This window comes from Bufo gargarizans, chromosome 2, assembly GCF_014858855.1.
Source record: "Bufo gargarizans isolate SCDJY-AF-19 chromosome 2, ASM1485885v1, whole genome shotgun sequence".
Taxonomy (NCBI): domain Eukaryota; kingdom Metazoa; phylum Chordata; class Amphibia; order Anura; family Bufonidae; genus Bufo; species Bufo gargarizans.
In genome coordinates, this window is record NC_058081.1 from 221585926 (window position 1) to 221602466 (window position 16541).

The window sequence follows — 16541 nt, forward strand, 5'->3', positions numbered from 1 at the left end:
AACAATACTCCATTTTAATATGCCATTTCATCATTTCTAATAAAGTCACAAAACCACTCTCTCTTCATTCCTTAGGTTCCTTTGTCACGTGTTTCTTTCATATTAATATCTGTTCTAAAGAAACACTGTAACATTTAGTTTTTCTTCATTAAAAAAATATATTTTTTAAAATATAATTTATGGAAAAAACTAACAAACAGAACAAATGCCTTCTGATTTCACCTCTGATACTTCTTTTCCCCTTGCTTTGTATAAGGCTCACATCAGCTGAAAGTAAAGATGTGTTTAGGATGCCCCCTGGTGGTAGAAGGTGGGACAAGAAGAGAGTGGTTCAATATTAAAAATGATTTGGGCTCACGATTTAGCAATTCTGGTATGTGCTATGCTGTGCTGCATGCATATAATTTATGATGGGAAGCAGGCCTCGTCATAAATGTCTCCTCCACAGTCCATGTGACAGACTGCTTGTAGCTGGCGTAGATTTCAGTCATCATTTACATCATCTTCTGGCGAAAATAATGATAAACGTGTCTGCCGACACCCCGTCCTCACCAGGCCCCCTTTTTGGAAACTGCCAAGGGACACGAAAAAATGCCAGTTGCAACAAAAAATAGTCGCAATGGCATTTAACAAAAATCAAAACCATGGCATAGGAGGATGATACATCACCAAGTAAGGTTTTACATTTCTTTTTATTGACTTCGCTCTATTGTCTATTGTTATCTGCAGGGGCCCTGACCCAGAAGGGGGCCCATCCAGGAGGAAGAGGACTAAGAGATTTTGTCAGGGCCCCCTCAACAGTATTACACAATGATATTATATACAGTGACAGTATAGGAAACGGATGGAACAGCTGCCGGGCCCTAGTCTGAGAGAGCGATCTTTACTAGCCACAGGAATGGGGGCGGCATGAATTACTGGGGGAGGGGGGGCCCCATTCAAAAATTTGCTGTGGGGCCCAGTCATTTCTACATTTCTAGCTACGCCACTGGTTATCTGTTGTATTCAATCACACAATACTCTGAATAAATCTAGTTTTCATATAAATGTCCTTCTTCATCACTCCTTATCCTGTATTTTGAGGGTTTCCTCAAAGACAGTGATTTGTCACATTCCATTATTGAGAAGTGAAAACTGTAAGCTCAGATACAAAGTATAATGCGCAAATGTAGATTATATTGGGAGCGATTCTTATCAGAAGTGAACATAGATATGCTGAGCACGGTTCAAGAGCCCTTTACGCTGGGTTCACACCTGAGCGTTTTACAGCGCGTTCCTACGCGCTGTAAAACGCACAACAGGCAAGAACCAATGATTCCCTATGGGAATGGTTCTCACCTGGGCGTTTTACAGCGCGTACGATCGCGCTGTAAAACGCCCGACGCTCAAACAAGTGCTTGAGCTTTTTTTGGGGCGTTTGTCGCGCGTTCCCACACATAGATATTCGGGAACGCGCGACAATGTGTGCACCCCTGTCTCTGTATGCGCGATTGTAAACGCCCGTACAATCACGCATACAGAGCGCTCGTTTCCGAACGCTCAGGTCTGAACCCAGCGTTATGCAGGCCAAGAATCAGCCAGATAATCGCTAACGAGCGTTTATAGGAATGCGGCAGCAGATCGTGCCGTCTAAACAACCTCTTCTACAGGCAAATAGTGCTTCTGTAAGGGGCAAGCGATGGCATTAGCTATCGCTACTCCCCATACTGTGGAGGAGATCACTGCATGTAAATGCAGCAGTCTCCTTCACTGATAAGCAGGTGATTGCTGGGAAGGAATGCTTCCTTATGGACAATAACCCGTCTATAAGGACCTTTACACATACTCACACTTCAGATGTTCTCTGTCATTTAAGGCCTCATGCACATGACTGTGCCGTATTTTGCGGTCCGCAAACCGCAAACGGCAATTTGCGGAACCGAATGGGCGCCGGCAATATAAATGCCTATTCTTGTCCGCAAAGCGTGGACAAGAATAGGACATGTTATAATTTTTAGCGGGGCCGCGGAACGGAGCTTTTGCGGCCCCATTGAAGTGAATGGATCCGCATCCGAGCTCCCAAAACGGCGGCTCGGATGCGGACCTAAACAGCGGTCGTGTGCATGAGGCCTAAGTTTGTTGGAGTAAGATCTGCCAAATTATCAAGAGGTGCACGCTTATTAATAAATTTATCTCAACCGGGGCTGTCCATGCACCACAAAATGAAATCTAAAAAAGCCATAATTTACGCTGGGTTCACACCTGAGCGTTCTGAAAGGAGCGCTCTGTATGCGCGATTGTACCGGCGTTTACAATCGCGCATACGGAGACAAGCGAACGCCCATTGTCGCGTGTTCCCGAAAGTCTATGTACGGGAACGCGCGACAAAACGCCCCAAAGAAGCTCAAGAACTTTTTTGAGCATAGGGCGTTTTTCAGCGCGTTTTTGAACGCGCTGTAAAACGCTCAGGTGTGAACCCAGCCTTATACCAATTTGTCACCATCTACTGAATTGTTTAGTTCCCAGCAGTCAAATCCGTCTTAAGAAGGAAGAAGTAGTTGTACAAATGGCTCCTTCACAAAGTTTTTTTGTACAGCGACACTCCCAGGCACCCGCTATTAAGGTAACCACAGCACAACCCCATTCCCTTGACCAGCCGGAGTTGTGTAGGGAATAAGACTTTTGTTCTCTTCTGCAGGGGTTCCAGAGGTAAAGCCCCAATTGACTATAATGTTATGGTACATTCTAGTAAAATATCACTGATTCATGATCAATGTAAGACTGAGTTTAAATCACCATTTCGTTTTCTGTTTTTTTTTTTTATTTGTCAATCAAACAGAAAAAAAAAAAAAAAAATTGGATCCTTTATTTTGAGCATCCATTCTGCTTATTTTGCGACAGTTTTTGTGAGTTTCATCAGAGATCCATTTGTGGGGGCTAGGAGAAAGACTTTTTCTCCTGTCAAAAAAAACGGATCTTTGACAGAACTAACTAAAACCGAGCCATTTACATGTAACAATGTGAAAGGATCCATTATTATTACCCATGTACTTTATTCTTTCTGCATCCTGGATGGGGGTCCTTAATGAACCCTTATCTGGAAAGTTGGGGGGGGGGGATGCAGAATGTGATAGAAATAGAAATGTGATACAAATGTTCGCATTCTGTATTAAGGATTGTCTTTTTTAAATTGCAATTTCTGAACCTACAGGTAATCTGTGGATTGAGATATCGTTACAAGTCTCTGCTTGACACTTCTATCACTGTAATCCCTGCACGTATGATGGCATTATAAAGCTCAAGTTCCAGCATACCTTGTATATATTATGAAGGTAAATGTTAGAGGAGTAACCGCTCACAGTTTTTATGTCTTCATGTTCAGTTATGAAGAACAATAAGCAGCATAATGAATATAATTTGCACCAAATTGCACCCTTGTCTACAGCTTTATTCCCTATAGCTGTTCTCCACTCTCTGCAAAAAAAGCTAAATATTATATAAAGGATCTATGAAAAAAATAAAAAAATGAAAACGATATGGGAAATTATGTATATTTTAACAATTATAACCATCTATGTCATTATGAGCAATGAACAAAGTTTTGAAAAATTTGATTCGGCTTTGCCGGCGTTCCCCAAGAAATTAAATTAATTAATCACAAATTGCTATAAATCAGGTACACCCCACTCTGCCTTAGGGCTCATGCACACGACAGTATTTTGCGTTCAGTATACTGGCCGTTTTTTTGTTCAGTATGCGGAACATATACTGAACTATTCATTTCAATGGTTCAGCAAAAAATACTGAAGTGTCTCAGTGTGCATTCCGTTTCAGTATTTCAGTATTTCCGTGCCGTGAAAAGATAGAACATGTCCTATTCTTGTCCGCAAATCATGTTGCTTGGCTCCATTCAAGTCAATGAGTCCGCAAAAAAAACGGAACACATACGGAAATGCATCTGTATGTCTTCCGTATCCGTTCTGTTTTTGCGGAACCATCTATTGAAATTGTTATGCCCAGCCCAATTTTTTCTATCTAATTACTGTATACTGTATATGGCATACGGAAAAACGGAACGGAAAAACGGAAAGGAAACGGAAACACAACGGAAACAAAAAAAGGTACAACGGATCCGTAAAAAATGGACCGCAAAACACTGAAAAAGCAATACTGTCGTGTGCACGAGCCCTTAGAGAATAGCCACACAGAGTGGACATGCTGCAGGCGGATTGTGAAGAACCATATGGCCAATTAGCCCTCAACTGCCTTTCATTTAACCGCACTGTGTAGTCGATCTTCATTGTTAATAGCCGCGCGGCACCTTAAATCGGGGGCTGTTGCTGGTCTGGGGTTTGGCTGGTTAGGTTGGGCACAATATGCTGGCATACCCACTTCTCCAACCCTGGTGCTCTCCTGCCTACAGGTGAGAGCCCTTCTTCTGCCATCTGCTTTTCCTCCTTTTTCACATCATCTAATATCTATGAGAAGATGTCATCAGGAACATCCAGCTCCTCCTCGCTCTGCATCTTGCTGACTTTTCTAGGAAGTAAATCCAGCAAAGATGAGGATAACCATCATTAATACCTGGCCCCCCTAAAGGGTACGCACTTTGTGGTATTGGTTGGCATACTGGCACTGGAATAATAAAGACTTCCAGCATGAACGCTTGCCTCATCTCTCCCTATGCTCAGTTCACAGGACAATGGATACTGGGCTGGATGCGGGTTTTATAGGATTGTGACATCACAGGGGATGGCTATATGAGGATTAGTTGGCTGCATAGCATTATAGGTGATCTTGTGTTCCCAGGCTTGTCTCCTCTACACTAGCTTTTTTAACACATGCAGCCACCATTTTAGGAAAACCTGATTAGTTATCACGAAATTCGAGAAAATTCGGATTGGTTGTGAATCTAAGTTTTCCTAAACTCCGTACCGAATTCTGCTTCAAATGGTTCACTTCGCTCAACACTAGTCATTATCATTCGAGATTTTAGTTTCAGTATTCTACTCTTACTTTAGTTCCCTGCAGGCTTCACTTGTTCCTTCAGGTGTATCCTGCTCTGGTCCTTTTTGACATTTTTATCTAAAGGTTATGAACAGAATTCAACTTCAAAGTAAAAGGGAAAGGTAGAAAGACAACATCCATCCTAGCTGGAGCTTCATGGTTATCACCAGATGATAACATGAAAACTGTATGTTTGCACAACCTCTCAGTCCCTGTCCTATGTGTGACTTGTTCTGCAAGGCAAATATTTGCATTGGGTCAGAACAAAGTTTATTATTTTAGATTTTCAAAAAAAGAGAAGTTATAAACTCCACACTGAAGTGGGTTCCACTTCATTTGAAGACCAACTGGAGGCCAGAGGTTTTCTCTGGCTGCAGAGCAGAAATCATGAAGCATATATTATATTTGCTGTTATTACTATTCACTGCTGAAATAAGAGGATTTGATCTGTTCATAGAGGAGTTCATTGATTCTGCAGTGAGTATTTTATATACATTGCAATATAATTGCTATAATTTCATCAGCATACATCTGTATTACTACCAGGACTTATAAAATGTAATATTGACCTATTGCTTGGGCATTTAATAATCCTATTATTTTACCGAATAATTGTGGCCTCCTAAATGCAGGATGGGAACAACTAATGGCTGATTGATTGGGGACTCCAGCTTTCCATAGACCCTGAATGGCATATAATACTGCCCTGTTGTGGTTTATACCGCCAGCTAACAATGGGTATAAACTGTAGCAACACAACAGATGAATAAAATGATGGCTCTTTAGTCACCCAAAAGGGTCCAATGTTTGAGCCCCATATAAACAAATCTCCAAAGTTTGCTGCATTTTTCTAACTGAGTGTTTAGAGGTTTATGTGGTATGGACCTGCATGGGACCTGGCCCTGTTCCCTCTGTGTTGCTGAATTTTGTATAATGTTCTTAATGCATTATGATTTCTATGACTGTACACTGGTTATTCTCACTAATTTATCTAAAAGCGTAAAAGTCACATGCAACTTTTTGTGCCAGCTTTTGATATCGTTTTTGAGCCAAAGCCAGAAGTGGTTCAGAAGGGAATGGGAGTTATAAAGGATGACTTCTACTTCCTTTTCCTACTGAATCCATTTCTGGTTTTGGTTAAAAAAAATTGTATCCCAATGTTTACCGTATTTCTTTGTTTCATTCTTGAAATGTTACTAGATTTTTCCCTTTACTTTTTTATCCATTATTTTTTTTTTACCTTGTTTTTGTTACCCTTTATAATGCAAAATGTATTATGATTCTTTTTGCTTAGTCATTTACGTTCTGATGCTAAAACCCAAATAAATGACTTTTGAAACTAAAATAAATTGTATCATAAACTGCCAGACAAAACTGTGTGTGATGATGCCACCCTAACGCTAGCCAGCGACATGGGTTATCACTTGGCTAAATAATTATCCAATTGACAATTGTTAGTATCATGGGTGTAACTTTAGGGTAGCAGGCATAGCAGCTGATATGGGGCCCAGCAACAAAGGGGCCCAATTTCCAGGCATGACGTGCAGCTAGTGGTAAAATGTATATAAGGTGCCATGAAAAATTGAAGGTGCATTATCCCTTCTGGCTGCCATTACATTTTATATTTTTTGTGCTGTGACATCACTACAATATTCGTGACATATATATATATATATATATATATGGACATTATACTTGCATGTGACATCACTGTTTGTATAATAGCAGTATTGTATCATCACTGAGTAGATATCCCTGTGTTGTGACATCACTGTGTGTATTATGCCAATTCTGTGTGCACTGTCCCTATACCATGACTACTATGCACATTATTCTACTATTATCACATCACTGTGTACATTATCCCTGTACTGTGACATTAATGTGCGCCAAGCGTGAATTAGAGAGGCCAGTCATAAAGTTTTCTGAACATGCAGCTGATATCATGGTGCCCCATGGTTGATATGGACGCCTCTGGTTACCATTAGCCCCGGTGAACATTTATATTAGGCTTCGTCCAGCATACATGGTAGATCACTAGTTCAAAGGAGATAAAATTGCATCATTTTATCTTTCAGTATGTGTACACTGCAAGCAGCCATATACAGCTGGCTTTAGATGTGGTTAGGCTCCAACCCAAGAATAAAAAATGGCAGAATTTTGTCAATTATATTTCAAATGGTTAGGGAGAGCAGGCACAATGATGGCACATTGTTACACTATGTATAACTTACTTACTGGGGATTTCAAAAAAATGTATTTAAAAAAGTACAGAAATATTAAACAAAATAATATACATTATACAATTCTAACCCCATTCATTCATTTATTTCATCAGTAAATGTTATACACTGACTTCTCATCTTTGAAGCTGTCAAATCTGTTCAGCCACAGAAAGGGTATAATGGAAAGACTCTTCCATATTTTGGATCCATTCCTGATTTTGGCCTTCAAATAATGATAAAAAATACAGATACTGCTCATGTGAAAGTAGCCTTGAGCTGTTATCACACCTAAATTCTGGAATATTTTCAGACTATCAGGTCCGGAGATTTACCGGAGTTGGCCTTTCACACATTTAGCTATCACCCCAGAGATGTTTCATGTCTGATGAATTCTCACTACAGAGGAAATGTTCAAGGTCTCTAAAATCAACCCATGTAGGAACCATAATAACAAAGATTTATGCAAAAAAAAAAAAAAAAAAAAAAAAAGAGAAAGCACAAGAATATAATTTTTTTTATAATACTAGGAAGTTCTTTCCTTTTCATGTCTTCCTTCCCTCCCTCTTCTGTTCCTGGCCTCTCTCCTTACTTACTTCCCTTCCTCCTTCCCTCTTTCCTTTCCCCCTCCTCCCTTCCTTCCTTCCTTTTTTTCATCCCTCTTTCCTTCCCTATCTTCTCCATTTCTTCCCTTCCTTCCCTACCTCCTTCCCTACTTCCAATGAGAATATAAATGTCAACACATGTAGGAGCTGTAATAACAGTGATTTATGCTAAAAAAAAAAAAAAAAAGAGAGAGAGCAAGATACAACTAATAGCTGAAAAGAATTAGTATTTATAATACTAGGAATTTCTTCCTTCCTTTTCCTTCCCTCCCTTCCCCTATCTTCCTGAACTCCCTCCCTCCTTCCTTCCTTCCTTTTTTCCTTACTTCCCTCCTTCCTTGATATGTCATAGTGACATATTAAAGGTTTTGATCTGTAGGGGTCCAATCCAGAGACCCCCACCAATCTCTAAAACGAGAAGTTAGAAGCACTGACTGCTGTTCCTTCTCACTACTGGAGATGGGCTTGTAGGCATTCTACTGAGCCTATGTTCAGCAGCATAAAATCGCTTCCAACCCTTCATTTTAGCGACCAGTGAAGCTTTTAGCACTTGGACCTCCACAGTCAAAACCTTTGATATGTCGCTATAACATGACAAAAGTTTTTTAAAAGTACAGAAACACTTTAAATTACAATAACTTAAAGTGGGACTGTACTTTCAGTAAACTTTTGATCTGCCATGGGGAAATATCAAAAGTTTTGATCAACGGAGTTCTGAGAGCTAAGACCCCAACTAATCTCTAGAAGGAGGGGAGAGTCCATGGGTTTTCTTACTACCGTCTCATGCAGTGTGGAGAGACAGCATGCTAAAAAGGCACATCTCTCCCCTCGTTCTAAAGATAGGTGAGAGCCAGACATATCAAAATGTTACTGAAAGTACAGTACCACTTTAAAATGGTGCTGTTTCTAGATATTACTGTTACAATATATGGATTCCCCCTCAGAACATCTGGACGCAAAAATGCCTGTATGGGTTTACATGTAGTTTCCACATCAGAAAGGAGTTGAACACAGTTCAAGAGCTGTGTACACGTCTCTGTACCCTCCACATCGCAGGAAAATTAGGTCTCTTCACCCCCGTTATGCACTCCAGAAGGGAGTATATGAGTTAGAGAGGTGGACATGTAAGCATGCAGTTCCCTCCGTTGTAGTTTTTGGGAGTTGTGAACCACAACACCCATAATTTAGAATGAAGACAGACACATGCATGCAATGTTCTCCCGATCTCTGAAGTGCTGATTAGGGGAAAGGTGAGAGTTCTGGAAATTAGACATTTATGGTATACACTCTTGATATGCCATAAATGTATTACATAGTAAATACCCCTTTAAGTATTATTTTAGTCTTTGGGTGTTGTTCCGTTTGATAGTGTGGGTCTTGGACCAGAAAAGGTTGTTCAATTCTAATCTAAATGCACAAACATTTTCTCTAGTGTACACATCTTTTTAAAAAAGATATTGCCAATTGGTAATTATGTTTTCACTATGCAATTTCATGTCAAAAGGCATGCACACAACAATATTCCGGACCACCCCTGAGGATTGGGTATTGGGGTGAGCATACTTGACCCTAGACAGCTGACCTCAACGTTTCCCTCCTGTGTATGGGGGCTTTCATGGCATGTTCCAGTAACACTATGCTCTGCACAGTGCCACTAGTGCACAATAGTTTTTAGAACTGCCACCAGCCAGGGAGCCCCATGAAAGTGGTCCAAGAGCCTCAGATGGCTCCCAATCTACTGGGTGAGGAACAATGATTTAGTGATCCAACCATAAATTTGTAATTAAATGTAGGTGGATATGCATTGTATACATGTCTAGGTCAGATTATCCATATGAAGGATATTCTATGTGTAGGGTGTCTATTTTAAACCAGTAGCATATATTTTAATACTGCATAGATAGAAACTGGTCTGTAAGGACTGAGGACCCTTAGGCCATCCTGAAACATAAAACGCAACCCCATAAGCAGGTAGGATGCAGGTGTGATGACATATGCTTACTATACAATGTACTTTGGAAAAACATTTCATGTCATAGCGACATATCAAAGATTTTGATCAGTGGCGGCCCAAGATCCCCACTGATCTCTATAATGTGCTGCCCTCTCTCCTCGCTTCAGGAGATGGAATTGAGATAGGACTTTCTATTGAGTCCGTCTTCTGCAGAGAGGTGATATTGTGCTACTGTATTAGTGCTTCTCTAGTGCTTGGTGGGGGTCTCAGCATCTAGACTCCCACCAATGACAACTTTTGATATGTGGCTATGACAAATGAAACGTTTTCCCAAATAACTGGGAGAAGTTTATAACGTGTGCAGTACGTGTAGTCACAAGCTCTTATATGGTAAATGATGTAAGCCAGGGCTCAGGAGCTCTATGTAACACTTCTCATTGTAATTTTATTTTTTAGGACCTTGGTGATCTCATTCCTGAATTTGAAGGGAACCATGGCGAAAGATTTAAGGTCTGGAGATGTTTACTGAGCTACATTACGAAACGTATCACCACCGCCATCACGAGAGGCACATTACCTATAGCATTTTTACATTTCCTGACTTTTTATCAAATTTTGTTTCCGTCAGCCCTTCACCACTATATTCAACCGTATTCAGGCCATGTATTGGATCCAGTTTGTTTGTGAAAGATGTTTGACTTAATTTTGTTTGCTTCATGCATACCCAGAACAGACATTCAGGTGCTACAAGGAAAGAGAGAGGTTTTGTAGCTTTAGTTTTCATATACCATGACATGTACTGATATCTGGTGCCTGTTTACCATGTAGATAAAGCAACATACAAAAGGTCATGCTTGTACTCATATGTCAGTGTACACAGTCCAATGTCTCACTAATGGTCACTCATTTACACAGCCAAAGTCAAAGGCCTGGGCAGGGTGAAAGAAGTAAGCAACAATTCACATTTCCGATGCATAAACTATATACATTTATACATATATACATTTATACAGTATCTCACAAAAGTGAGTCGACCCCTTTTTGTAAAAAAATGTATTATATCTTTTTATGGGACAACACTGAAGATGACACTTTGATACAATGTAAAGTAGTCAGTGTACAGCTTGTACAACAGTGTAAATTTGATGTGCCCTCAAAATATCTCAACACACAGCAATTAATTTCTAAACCGCTGGCAACAAAAGTGACCCCTAAATGAAAATGGCCAAGTTGTGCCCAAAGTGTCAATATTTTGTGTGGCCACTATTATTTTCCAGCACTGCCTTAATTCTCTTTGGCATGGAGTTCACTAGAGCTTCACAAGTTGCCACTGGAATCCTCTTTTACTCCTCCATGACGACATTACGGAGTTGGTGGATGTTAGATTAGAGACCTTGCGCTCCTCCACATTCCGTTTGATGATGCCCCACAGATGCTCAATAGGGTTTAGGTCTGGAGACATGCTTGGCCAGTCCAGCACCTTTACCCTCAGTTTCTTTAGCAAGGCATTGGTCATCTTAGAGGTGGGTTTGGGGTTGTTATCATGTTGGAATACTGACCTGTGGCCCAGTTTCTGAAGGGAGGGGATCATGCTCTGCTTCAGTATGTCACAGTACATGTTGGCATTCATCGTTCCTTAATGAACTGTAGTTCCCCACAGCCGGCAGAACTCATGCACCACCATGCTTGATTGTAGGCAAGACACACTTGTCTTTGTACTCCTCACCTGGTTGCTGCCACACATTCTTGACACCATCTGATCCAAGTAAGTTTATCTTGATCTCATTAGACCACAGGACATGGTTCCAGTAATCCGTGTCCTTTATCTGCTTGTCTTCAGCAAACTGTTTTCATCCCATCTTGTGCATCATCTTTAGAAGAGACTTCCCTCTGGGACAGCAGCCATGGAGACCAATTTGATGCAGTGTGCGGTGTATGTTCTAAACACTGACAGGCTGACCCCCCCCACCCCTCCCCACCCCCACCCCTTTAACCTCTACAGCATGGATGTCAAACTCATGGCCCTCCAGATGTTGCAAAACTACAACTCCCATCATTCCCTGATAGCTGTAGTATGCCCAGGCATGATGGGAGTTGTAGTTTTGCAACAGCTGGAGGGCCACGAGTTTGACATCCCTGCTCTACAGCAATGCTGGCAGCACTCATACGTCTATTTTGAAAAGACAACTTCTGGATATGACACTGAGCACGTGCACTCAACTTCTTTGGTCGACCATGGAGAGGCCTTTTCTGAGTGGAACCAGTCTTGTTAAACGGTTGTATGGTTTTGGCCACCGTGCTGCAGCTCAGTTTTTAGGGTGTTGGCAATCTTCCTATAGCCTAGGCCATCTTTATGTAGTGCAACAATTCTTTTTTTCAGATCCTCAGAGAGTTCTTTGCCATGAGGTGCCATGCTGAACATTCAGTGACCAGTATGAGAGTGTGAGAGCGATAACATCAAATGTAACACACACCTACTCCCCATTCACACCTGAGACCTTGTAACACTAACGAGGCACATGACACCAGGGAGGGAAAATGGCTAATTGGGCAAAATTTGGCCATTTTCACTTAGGGGTAGTACTTTTGTTGCCAGCGGTTTAGACATTAATGGCTGTGTGTTGAGCTATTTCGAGGGCACACCAAATTTACACTGTTATACACTGGACTCACTTTTGTGAGATACTGTATTATTTAGATTGATAATTAAAGGGCATCTGTCTTCAGCATCAACCCTATTAAACCAGCCATGGTGCCCGGTAGAGCTGACCCTGCTGATTTGAAGCATACCTTTCTTCCCCCAATCCTTTACTGAGAGTAATAGAAATAAGTTTTTTAGACATATGCAAAGTAGGACTTAAGAGCAAGCCCTAGCCACGTTGCACACTTTAGCTTCTGTTCTCCTCTTCCCTAGACATTCTCCCCTCCACTTGATTGGCGGGGCCAGGGATCCAGATGAAGGGGAGGGATGTCCATGCACCAAGTGGTTAGGGTCCAATCCCAGTGCACTTAAGCCCTTATTTGGATATTTCTAAAACATTCTGAATCATGTCCCCTTTAAATAATGGTCATTTTGATATATGGTATGTACTGCATATAGGTTATGTTAGCTGGGGGCAGAGCTAGAAACTGTGGTGTGTCAAGAGGTGTTGTTTAGTTAAAATTATTTTTAGGGGTTTTCTTTGTCTTTATTTTTATTCTAATACATTTATTATTCCTAAACATAGCAATGGCTTAGAGAATCCAAGAGATTTTATTAATCAGCAGGGTCATCTCTACCAGTCATTATGGCTGGTTTAATAGAGTTGATCCTTCTGCCACTGTGAACTGTCCCTATACCATGACTACTAAGTACATTATTCCAGACTGAACAGATGCCCTTTAATCAGATTATGACCAGGCCATTTACCTCTCTTCCTGACCAGAAACATTTTCAATTTTTTAAGTACATGCATATTCTTTGAAAAACATAACTTTTTTTCGTTTGGGTATGTAAATTATTTGTGTACTATTTTAGGTGACATATGGGGCTTTATTTTTAAGCCATTTTTATTTTAGTATTTTGGGTTTTTATTTTTTATACCAGGGAAAATGGAAAAAGGGAAAAATCTGCTTTTGACATCTTTCTTGCATTCGGTGTATCTGCACAGACGGATCCGCACCGATAATGCAAACGCTTTTATCCGTTCAGAACGGATCCGTTTGCAGTATTCTTTCAAAAAAAAGTCTAAGTCAAAACGGCACCATATTGTGTCAGTGAAAACAGATCCGTCCCCATTGACTTACATTGTTCCGCAAGCAGCAAGCAGCGTTTTGGTGTCCGCCTCCAGAGTGGAATGGAGGCGAAACTGAGCCAGACTGATGCATTCTGAATGGATCCTTATCTATTCAGAATGCATTGGGGCTGAACTGATCCATTTTGCGCTTGTGAGAGCCCTGAAAAGGATTTCACAAGCGGACCCAGAAACGGCAGTGTGAAAGTAGCCTTACTAGCACAAAGTTCAACTAAAATATTTTTTCGACTCATGTCCCCTTTCCATAATGGTCATTTTGATATATAGTATATACTAGCAGAAGGACCCGGCTTCGCACGGATATGTTTCATCTATTTCATTTAATGTTTGTGTGTGTCTTTAAAAGATATCGACAGTATCTCCCATAACAGTGACCTCTACAGCACCCCGCCTCACTGTCTGCTGAGCTGTGTATCTAATTCTATCCTGTGTGATACTGTCCGCTGAGCTATGTATCTAATCCTATCCTGTGTGATACTTTCTGCTGAGCTATGTGTCTAATCCTATCTTGTGTGATACTGTCTGCTGAGCTGTGTATCTAATCCTATCCTGTGTGATACTGTCCGCTGAGCTATGTGTCTAATCCTATCTTGTGTGATACTGTCTGCTGAGCTGTGTATCTAATCCTATCCTGTGTGATACTGTCCGCTGAGCTATATATCTAATCATATCCTATGGGATACTTTCTGCTGAGCTGTGTATCTAATCCTATCTTGTGTGATACTGTCTGCTGAGCTATGTGTATCTAATCCTATCCTGTGTGATACTGTCCGCTGAGCTATGTATCTAATCCTATCTTGTGTGATACTGTCTGCTGAGCTGTGTATCTAATCCTATCCTGTGTGATACTGTCCGCTGAGCTATGTATCTAATCATATCCTATGGGATACTTTCTGCTAAGCTATGTATCTAATCCTATCTTGTGTGATACTGTCTGCTGAGCTGTGTATCTAATCTTATGTTGTGTGATATGTCTGCTGAGCTGTGTATCTAATCGTATGTTGTGTGATACTGTCTGCTGAGCTATGTATCTAATCCTATCCTGTGTAATACTGTCTTCTGAGCTGTGTATCTAATATCCTATCCTGTATAATACTGCCTGCTGAGCAGTGTATCTAATCCTGATTCCTGACGCGTCCTATGACTGAATATTTAAGGACCTGCGAACTGCTAAAGCCTGTGATCAGTTGTTATGGAAACCTGGAGTAGGACCTACGAGCTTCTATTGGCTGATAAGGGACAGTGTGACCATGTGCACTGCAGTTGGGGGCTTGTATTGGCTAATGCAGGTCATATTTTCGAAATATCTCAGAAACTGCAGTGTGTCAAATGGTGTTTTGTTTATATTATTTTTGGGGGTTTTCTTTGTCTTCTATTGCTGATTTCTCTTGTAATTGAGGCTGACATATTAATTCCAGTTAAAGCTAATCTGGCTGTGCTAACCACCTCCGGACCGCCTAACGCACGGATGCGTCCGGAAGGTGGTTGATTTATTCCTCCTGGACGCATCCGTGCGTCATCTCGCGATAGCCGAGATTTCCTGTGGACGCGCGCACACAGGCGCGCGCGCTCACAGGAACGGAAGGTAAGCAAGTGGATCTCCAGCCTGCCAGCGGCGATCGTTCGCTGGCAGGCTGGAGATGTGATTTTTTTTAACCCCTAACAGGTATATTAGACTCTGTTTTGATAACAGCATCTAATATACCTGCTACCTGGTCCTCTGGTGGTCCCTTTTGTTTGGATCGACCACCAGAGGACACAGGCAGCTCAGTAAAGTAGCACCAAACACCACTACACTACACTACACCCCCCCCCCCCGTCACTTATTAACCCTTTATGAACCACTGATCACCCCTGATCACCCCATATAGACTCCCTGATCACCCCCCTGTCATTGATCACCCCCCGGTAAGGCTCCATTCAGAGGTCCGTATGATTTTTACGGTTCCATGGATCGGATCCGCAAAACACATACGGATGTCTGAATGGAGCCTTACAGGGGGGTGATCACCTCATATACACTCCCTTATCACCCCCTGTCATTGATCACCCCCCTGTAAGGCTCCATTCAGACGTCCGTATGATTTTTACGGATCCACGGATACATGGATCGGATCCGGAAAACACATACGGACGTCTGAATGGAGCCTTACAGGGGGGTGATCACCTCATATACACTCCCTGATCACCCCCTGTCATTGATCACCCCCCTGTAAGGCTCCATTCAGACGTCCGTATGTGTTTTGCGGATCCGATCCATGGATCCGTAAAAATCATACGGACGTCTGAATGGAGCCTTATAGGGGGGTGATCAATGACAGGGGGGTGATCAGGGAGTCTAAATGGGTGATCACCCCCCTGTCATTGATCACCCCCCCATAAGGCTCCATTCAGACATTTTTTTGGCCCAAGTTAGCGGAATTTTTTTTTTTTTTTATTACAAAGTCTCATATTCCACTAACTTGTGTCAAAAAATAAAATCTCACATGAACTCACCATACCCCTCACGGAATCCAAATGCGTAAAATTTTTTAGACATTTATATTCCAGACTTCTTCTCACGCTTTAGGGCCCCTAAAATGCCAGGGCAGTATAAATACCCCACATGTGACCCCATTTTGGAAAGAAGACACCCCAAGGTATTCCGTGAGGGGCATATTGAGTCCATGAAAGATTTAAATTTTTGTCCCAAGTTAGCGGAAAGGGAGACTTTGTGAGAAAAAAAAAATAAAAAATCAATTTCCGCTAACTTGTGCCCAAAAAAAAAATTCTATGAACTCACCATGCCCCTCATTGAATACCTTGGGGTGTCTTCTTTCCAAAATGGGGTCACATGTGGGGTATTTATACTGCCCTGGCTTTTTAGGGGCCCTAAAGCGTGAGAAGAAGTCTGGGATCCAAATGTCTAAAAATGCCCTCCTAAAAGGAATTTGGGCCCCTTTGCGCATCTAGGCTGCAAAAAAGTGTCACACATCTGGTA

At 41.5% G+C, this 16541-nt stretch overlaps 1 protein-coding gene and 1 long non-coding RNA gene across 2 annotated transcripts in view; both read left to right on the top strand.

Moving 5' to 3' along the window:
• Positions 1–3312, top strand: part of LOC122927183 — a 36976-nt gene extending 33664 nt beyond the window's left edge. The window contains exon 3 of the long non-coding RNA XR_006387766.1: positions 3191–3312. This is a non-coding gene — a long non-coding RNA (uncharacterized LOC122927183). The remainder of the gene's footprint in view (positions 1–3190) is intronic.
• Positions 3313–5307: 1995 nt separating this feature from the next.
• Positions 5308–16541, top strand: part of ITIH2 (inter-alpha-trypsin inhibitor heavy chain 2) — a 50177-nt gene continuing 38943 nt past the window's right edge. The window contains 2 exon segments of the mRNA XM_044280042.1: positions 5308–5463; positions 10224–10277. Of these exon segments, the coding sequence (XP_044135977.1) occupies positions 5374–5463; positions 10224–10277 (144 nt within the window). The 5' untranslated portion in view covers positions 5308–5373.